This window comes from Marmota flaviventris, chromosome 1, assembly GCF_047511675.1.
Source record: "Marmota flaviventris isolate mMarFla1 chromosome 1, mMarFla1.hap1, whole genome shotgun sequence".
In the NCBI taxonomy this organism is placed as follows: domain Eukaryota; kingdom Metazoa; phylum Chordata; class Mammalia; order Rodentia; family Sciuridae; genus Marmota; species Marmota flaviventris.
This window is the reverse complement of record NC_092498.1, coordinates 219,890,243-219,898,104: the sequence shown is the minus strand read 5'-3', so window position 1 is coordinate 219,898,104 and position 7,862 is coordinate 219,890,243. Positions and strand designations below refer to the sequence as shown.

The window sequence follows — 7,862 nt, the reverse complement described above, 5'->3', positions numbered from 1 at the left end:
CTAGAGACTCTGTCTCTAGATAAAATATTTTAAAAGTGGCTAGGGGTATGGCTCAATGGTTAAGCACACCTGGGTTTAACCCCCGGTTTAAAAAAAAAAAAAAAATCCAGCAAGACAGAAACATTGTTCCTGCTTATCTCTATTCTCTCCTCCCCTTATTTTGTGCCTTTCTCCCTCCATCCCCTCTTCCTTTCTTCAGTCTCCAATTCCTGGGCCTCAAGCCTGGACCTCCCCAGTAGTGGGGACAACAGGCATCCAAGAACGTGTTAATTAAAGCCTGAGTGGTTTCTTTCAGGGAGGCCAGAGCCAATCTCTTCTTCTCTCAGTTGACAGGTACAATGTCCATCCATGCCTGTGCCTCCTGCCACCGGGCCCTGAACCTCTAAATCACACCTGTTCACAAACAGTAGGCGCTGCATTCTTTTGAGATGGATTCGTTGGCGTTGATTACAGAGCACGCACCTGAGGTTCAAACAAGACCAGCGTTTTGGAAAAGGCAACTCGGCCCAAGGCGGCGGCCCCTTTGATACCCAAAGCCGGTGTTCTGCCCTCCGGACGGCAGGGGGCGGCCTCTGCCGCGGGAAGGCGGAAATGCGCGCACGGCCAAGGGGCGGGGTCCGAGGAGGCCTCGCGATAACTTCGCGGGCGCGGGGCGGGGAGGTCTTTTCCGCAAAGCCGGCAAGATGGTGAGTGCTGCTCGTCCCGGCCCCTGTGGGTCCCTATCCAACTCCATCCGATCTCCGGCCGTCCCGCGGGGGCCGGGGTCTTGCCCCGCGCTGTGACGGCCTGCTCCAAGCCTCCGGGGCCGCGGGTGGGGGCGCGGGACGGTCCCGGTGTGTGAGGACCACTCGGGGTGCGGAAGGCCCCGGGCCCGCATTTCTCGGCTGAGCCCCGGTGACCCGGGACAAACGTGTGCCCGCGGGCTTCCGTACTGGGGCCGGACGCCCTGTGAGCGCGTTCGTGGGGCCGCGGGGTGGGTCTCGAGCCCCTACTCAACCCCGTCCGCGCCCGCGCAGGCGGAAGTGGAGCAGAAGAAGAAGCGGACCTTCCGCAAGTTCACCTACCGCGGCGTGGACCTCGACCAGCTGCTGGACATGTCCTAGTAAGGAGCCGGCGGGAGACGCCTTTGATGTAGAGGGCCCGGGTGGGCGAGGGCCGTGGCTGCGTGCCCAGGGCTCCGATGGCCCGGTGTCCCCTAGACCGCCTGGTGCAGTGAACCCTGAACTAGAGGGATTCGCCCGCAGGGAAGGGCGGGCTGCTCCGGGGCCTGGCCTGGGTATGTCCCTGCTGTCCTTGCGCTGTAGGGGCCAGAGGAGGGGCGTGCAGCCCCGGGCAGCTGTGTGGCGGGGCAGGCCACCCACCCGCCGCCTTGTCCCCCGCAGCGAGCAGCTGATGCAGCTGTACAGCGCACGCCAGCGGCGGCGGCTGAACCGCGGCCTGCGGCGGAAGCAGCACTCGCTGCTGAAGCGCCTGCGCAAGGCCAAAAAGGAGGCGCCCCCGATGGAGAAGCCAGAGGTGGTGAAGACACACCTGCGGGACATGATAATTCTGCCTGAAATGGTGGGCAGCATGGTTGGCGTCTACAACGGCAAGACCTTCAACCAGGTGGAGATCAAGGTGTGTATGGTGTGCCCTGGGTGTGGGTGCGCGGATAAGCTGCTGTCTGCCCACACACCCTGACCCCTGCTCTTGACCTCCACAGCCCGAGATGATCGGCCACTACCTGGGCGAGTTCTCCATCACCTACAAGCCCGTGAAGCACGGCCGGCCTGGCATTGGGGCCACCCATTCGTCCCGCTTCATCCCCCTCAAGTAGCCTGCCTGGGCAATAAAGGCACACCCAGCTCCTGTGCGAGTGCCGCTCATCCTTGAAGTGCCAGGGGGTTGGGGAGGCTCCGTCTTCCATGGATTCTTCCCAGAAGGGCCCTGAGCTGGTGCAGATTTGTGATGTGCTTCGGGTTGGATATAAAGGACTGGGTGGGTATGGGCAGCGTGGGCCCCTGGTTTCCTTCAGTGGCTCCTGAGGATGGTAGCCCTGCTCACTGCACCTGGGCCATCACCTCAGGGCCAAGGAGGGTAGGAGTGCTGATTGGCAGCTGTCCCAGCCAGACTCAGGCCCTCCACTTGGGGGGTGGCTCTGCAGGTGGAGAACGTGAGCAGCAGGACCTCATACCCTCCTAATCTCCTAAATTTGCCCAGAGTCCTCAGATGGCTCTTGGTGGGTGCTCATCGTGCTATTGTCTGCCCCTCTGATGGCCCAGGTCAGACTAGCATCACGCCATCCCTTGTCAGGCCCCAGCCATGCTCCAAAAAATGCATTGTAGGACTCTTGGGGAGGAGGGGGGACAGGCAGGGCTGTGGCGGGCCTCTAAGCTGGGCTGATGGGTGGTATGAGAGTGAAGGATGCTCAGACCTTACCCTACGCAAGCAGGAGGTAAGAAAGTGGGTAGGAGGATATAGTGGCCTTGATTCCTCGAAAGTGTCCTGCAGAACAGTCCAGGTGGCCAGTGAGCCAGGCCTACGACTTGGGCAGACTCCAAAGGGCAGTGGGTAGGAGGCCAGAACCATCCAGGTGGCGAGGGCCGCTCAGCCAGCTACACCTCCGCCTCATCCGCCTTTCCTGCTGCTGTTAGCAGGGCAGTGTGGGTCACTGCTTCACTCTGGCAGCCTGAGGTGGATAAGGCTTCAAGACGCAGCCCTGGGTGGCCTCTGGTTTCCACTGGCTTCTAGTGGGCCAGGTCCCTGGAAAGGTGGTGGCCCCAGAGGGTGGTACTGAGGAAGGATGGCCTGGAGGGAGCCGGAGCCCACAGGTGATCAGCTGAGGGGGTTGTGGTTGGCAGCCTCCTAGACAGACTGAACATTTGAAAATGCTCTTGCACTCCCCTCACTGGGCTTCATGGGGACCCAGAGCACAGTCCCACCTGCCAGCACACTGGCCACAAGCAAGGAAGGCCTTGCTGAAGTGGAAACTGTCATGTGACCCAGCTTCACTCACCTACTGGGGGCTCCCTAAGAAAAGGGATGTGTGGAGGGCTTTTTAAATTATTATTTCAGTATCTTTTAAGAGGTTTAGTTTTTTGGTACTGGGATTGAACCCAGGGGTGCTTTATCACTGCACCAGTCTTTTTTTTTTTTTTTTTTTCCAAGAGAATTTTTTTAATGTTTTTCAGTTTTCGGCGGACACAACATATTTTTATGTGGTGCTGCCCGTGCATGCCACGCGAGTGTGTTACCGCTTGAGCCACATCCCCAGCCCTGCACCAGTCTTTTGAGACAGGGTCTCATCTTGGGCTTGTGATACTCCTGCCTAAGCCTCCTAAATTTCTGGGACTACAGGCTACCACACCTAGCACTGATTTTTTTAAATGAAATGGCTAAAATGTTAGAAATAACCCATTTTTTTAAAAAACATTTTTTAGTTGGAGTTGGACACATTATCTTTATTTCATTCTTATGTGGTGCTGAGGATTGAAACCAGGGCCCCCCACGTGCTAGGTGAGCACTCTGCCACTGAGCCCAGCCCCCATTTTCACACCAGAGTGGTAGGGTAGGTAGGAGATCCTGCTCCAGCACATTTTGTGGCAGCTGGTTGGTGGTGTGTGCTTCTGGGGATTCAGCCCAGGTCCTGTACCTGCTGGGCAAATGTCCTACCACTCAGCCACTCTCCTAGAAGGCTTTTTGGGGGCCAGAGCTTCTGAGCCACCAGGCTACAGGAACAAAGGTGTCTGCCACGTGGACGGGCTGCTTGTGTATTTTGCCCCTAAGGGGGGGGGGGGCAGCAAGGTGGCAACAGGTCCAGGGGCTCCCTGTGGAGTCGGTGGGCCATGGGCACAGCTGCACTTCACTGCACCAGGAGACAGGGATGGTGAGGAGTTGATGAAAGGGAGCGGACAAACAACAGACGAGTGAAGGTGCAAGTCTCACGTAGTTACAATTAGATAAGAATGTATCTTGGCTTATGCATAAGCAAACATTTTTACTTTAAGTTCGTGTTTTGCTTTGAGCTGTTTCTGCTTAGTTAGCTTTTAATAATAGAAATGTCCCAGGCTATTGGCCTACACCTTGGCTATTCTTCCTTGACTTACTAAAAGTGGCGCCACAGTTATGGCAAGTGGTTAGCTTGAAAAGAGAGGCTTCTAATTTTAATCAAGAGTAAGAGCATCAAACCATTGTGCACAGGTACAAGAAAAAGTTGCCCAGTACCAAGCACTAATCTCTCTTCTTTAATTTTTTCTTCTCTAGATTTCAATTTCTCAAAAACTTCCCTGTTTTTTCAACAGGGGGTTTCTCATTAAACATTAACAATTTACGTTCCAGCTGAATCCTTGCATTTAGAGCAAACAGATTTATTCTTTAGAAGTAGTTGCGTCAATTGGAAATTTCATGTTTTTTCCTTCATACGTAATGGTTATATGACAAGTCGCAACTATACTTATTAGCAGGAATACAAAAAACAAACCAGCCCGTTCCCAGAAACATTGCGCTCCTCCAGAGGATGGACGCCTTGTGCCCTCCACCTCAGTAGGGCCTTGCCTTTTCGGGAGTCAGGGGAGGGGCGCAGCACCACCCCACCCCCGTCCAACCCACACTACTGAAGACTGACAGTATATTGGGTCCCTACAGGCCCTCCGTGGCCCAGGTACCCTGCACACTGACCTGGAGGCACTCCAGCTGGTGAGCACGTGGTCCCTGGGCTGGTTTGGGATGGCTTGTGAAGGTCACTTTCCAAGAAGGAATCACATGGTCAGCTGGTCTGGGGCGTGACTCTGCTTGCCTGTCATGAGCAATTAGGCCATCTTACTGCCCAAAGCTCCATGCTGGGAGCAGAGAGTCCTGGGGCCAGCTTGTGCCCCTGTAAGTGGTGTTCCTGCTGCAGGAGCACTTTCAAGGTTCCTGGGGGTGGGAAGGAGCTTTTGTTAGTTTCGAGGAGGCATTTTACTGCCCAGAGCCCTCCACCTGCACACCTCAGCCACAGGTAGTGCGTCTTCATGCAGGTGAGGCCTCGCAGCCCTGCCCTGGGTCCCAGTCAGGCACTGCTCCTGTGGGGCTTGGATGTTGAGTCCCATGAAGCCTCTCACCTGGTTCCATGCATGGCCTTGGAAGGCTGTTCCCAGGGCTCCTTGCTCATGTCCTGCTTGTCCGGCACTTGTTGCTTTCCTAAGAGTGCTCTTCTGAGATGTGCCCTCTGTGCCCATCCTCCCTGCCTTCCTTCCCTGCATGGGAGCCTGGCTTGTGCAGCGCCCTGCTCCTGCTTCCCTCCACTCGGTGGGAGGCCTGGTGAGGCCTGGGTTCCATTCCCAGCCCTGCCGCCCAGGCGTGCTCCTCCCCCCCTAGACATCCGGGCCCTTCCCTCCCGCCCCACTCCTGCTCTGCTGTGGGCGCTCCCCTTGTCCGTTGCCAGCTTCCCTGGGCAGGTGTCTACCCTTCTGCTCATCGTACTTAGGGGAACTGCGCACAGCAGCTGGGGTGGTTCTGTTTCCTTTTGGTACTGGGGACCAGACCTCCGGGGCACTTTACCTGGTTTGTCCCGGCACGCTGCGATTACAGGCGTGGGCCACTCACCTGGCACAGTGGGTGCTTAACAGTTAAGTTTCTCCACTTGTGGTGTCGCCCCCGTCCGGCGGGCTTTCTCCATACCAAGCGCCGGTTTTCCCAGCCTGGCAGAGTTGGCATACAGCAACTGTTTGCTGAATGACTAATGAGCTTGCGCGCTGGTCAGGGCCTGGGTGAATTTCTGGACTGCCCAAGCTTTTGTGCGGCGATTGTGCACGGCTGGACAGAGTAAAGCCACTGGGCGGCTCCTTCTTCTGCCCCTTCCAAGACCTCCAGGCGCCATAGAAGCCCTCCTCCCTGAACCCTCCAAGTCCCTGGCCCCCCTCAACACTGAAGGGCTCCTCGGCCGCATTGGACCCTGCCCCTCAGCCCTCTGCCCACGAGGGTCTCCATCCTCTCATCTTCCATTGGGAGGATCTCAGACAACCCTCACCAGGTATCCCCAGAGCTCACTGGACCCCCTCCTTCGCCGCCTTTCGGAGGAGCCCCGCCCTGTCCCCTCCGAGTGACCCCTCCCAGGCCCTTCCTCGCGCAGGCGCAGGGCTCCCGGCCGCGGCCCCCGCCCCCACCTTGCAGCCGCCGAGGGGCGGGTGCGCGCTGTCCAGGACGGCCACGGCTCCATGGGGCTCCTGGGGCTCCTGAGCCTGCTGCACTCATCCTTCTTCGGGGACCAGGTAGGGTATGGGGTCCGGGCTGGGTTTGAGGGTCCTGTCCTGGGCGCGACCAGGGTGGGGTCCGACCTGCGGAACCGCAGTCCCTCAGCGAGGGGCTAATGGACTAGCGCACAGACTTGACGGGTCGGGGGTCTCACGCAGTTACCCAGGAGACGGTTGTCAGGGAAACCGCAGTGGAGTTCGCGCCGCGGGGAGCCCCTCCCTTGCACTGCAGGGAACCCCCAAACCCGATCTGCGCAAGCGCAGGCTTTGCGGGGCGGTGGGGGGCAGCCCCCCAGCCTCAGGAAGACCCTCTGACCCCTCCCTATTGCGCGCACACGCTCGCGGAGAAGGGCCCATCAGGGTGCAGCGGTGGGAGCGCGCGATATGGAGACAGCCAGGCGCAGGATGGAGGGGCTTGGCCACGCCCTGCACCTCCCTAGTCCTCAGTTTCCCCTCTGGGCGCCCAACTTGGGCCCACTTGGACCTTCACCAACGCTGACGTTCAGAACATTCCATCCCACCAGGCCGAGCTTGCCGGCCTCCGTGGTGACCTGAGTTCTAAAGCTTAACATCCCCATCTGAGGGGAAACTGAGGCTGGGGTACAGCAATGAGTCCAAGGTCATAGGCCTCGAGCAAGGCCGGGGCTTGAGGGCGGGCACTGACCCTGGCAGGGGACACAGTCCGGGGAGCTATCCGCGGTGCTGACGAAGTAGGCGATGCGGGCTCGCCCCTGGGAAACAGACCACCAGTGAGGTCCGGTGTCAGAGGTGTCTTGACCGGCTGGCCCTCCTCCAGGGCAGCTCCTCATCACTGGTCAGGGCCCTGTCCTGTGCTTGCTGATGTCCTCCCTCGGCCCCACTTGCCATCCTCTCCTCAGTTCCTGGCACAGAGGAGATGGGGGGAAGTACTGGGCACCCAGGGGACAGGGACAGTCCGGTCAGACTCGAGAGGCCCCATGACATTCTGAGACAACCCCTGCAATATCCTGGACTGGGGCTACTAGTTGGAGTCCCAGGTGGGTGGGGAGAAAATTTCCCTCAACCCTACAAGCACTATGGAGAAAGCCTGGAGGCAGCCCCCCAGTCCCACACACTGTGCAATGGAGGGCGGCCTTCTCTGGTCCCACAGATGTTGGGCCTGAAATCCCTGGGGACCGTGGGGGCCCCAAGACTCCTATGGTTCTAAAGTGACCAACGATGCCCACATCTGGCTGTGGCTCAAGATCTATAGGGCCAGGCATTGTGCGAGGGTGTTCTAAAGATTCAGGTCCAAGAGCATCTTGCCTTGGGGTGTCAGCCCCTGTATTCCCTCAGTCTTCCAGGCCCTGGCCACACCCAAAGAGGGGAGGGAGGGAGGGAGGGTTGCATGAACTGTAGCAGCAACTGATTCCTCGCCCCAGCCTTAGTTTCCCTGTGTGTACCAGCGGGGGACTGGCCACTGGACGTCACTATCATCCTCTACTTGAGAGAACCTTGGGGAGCTGTGACTTCTGAGACGGGGTAGAGGAGGTGGGACTTGTTTCCCCCACAGGCAAGAGAGTGACATGAGCTGGCACAGTGGTGCACACCTGCAATCCTAACAACTCAGGAGGCTGAGGCAGGAGGGTCACAAGCAGCAGACAACCTAGCAAAACCCTGTCTCAAGATTTGAAA

The 7,862-nt window shown here is 58.3% G+C and overlaps 1 protein-coding gene across 1 annotated transcript; it reads left to right on the top strand.

Moving 5' to 3' along the window:
• The first annotated feature begins 606 nt into the window (after window positions 1-606).
• Window positions 607-1,852, top strand: Rps15 (ribosomal protein S15). Its single transcript, XM_027952573.3, has 4 exons — window positions 607-686; window positions 1,017-1,102; window positions 1,383-1,617; window positions 1,703-1,852. The coding sequence occupies exons 1-4, from the start codon at window positions 684-686 to the stop codon at window positions 1,814-1,816; spliced, it is 438 nt and encodes a 145-aa protein (XP_027808374.1). The 5' UTR covers window positions 607-683; the 3' UTR covers window positions 1,817-1,852.
• The last annotated feature ends 6,010 nt before the right edge of the window (window positions 1,853-7,862 follow it).

Excerpts from the sequence above, each read along its gene's own strand:
- Rps15 (XM_027952573.3), top strand. Across the intron at positions 1,103-1,382 it reads CAGCTGCTGGACATGTCCTA|CGAGCAGCTGATGCAGCTGT; the intron begins GTAAGGAGCCGG and ends TGTCCCCCGCAG. Across the intron at positions 1,618-1,702 it reads TCAACCAGGTGGAGATCAAG|CCCGAGATGATCGGCCACTA; the intron begins GTGTGTATGGTG and ends TGACCTCCACAG.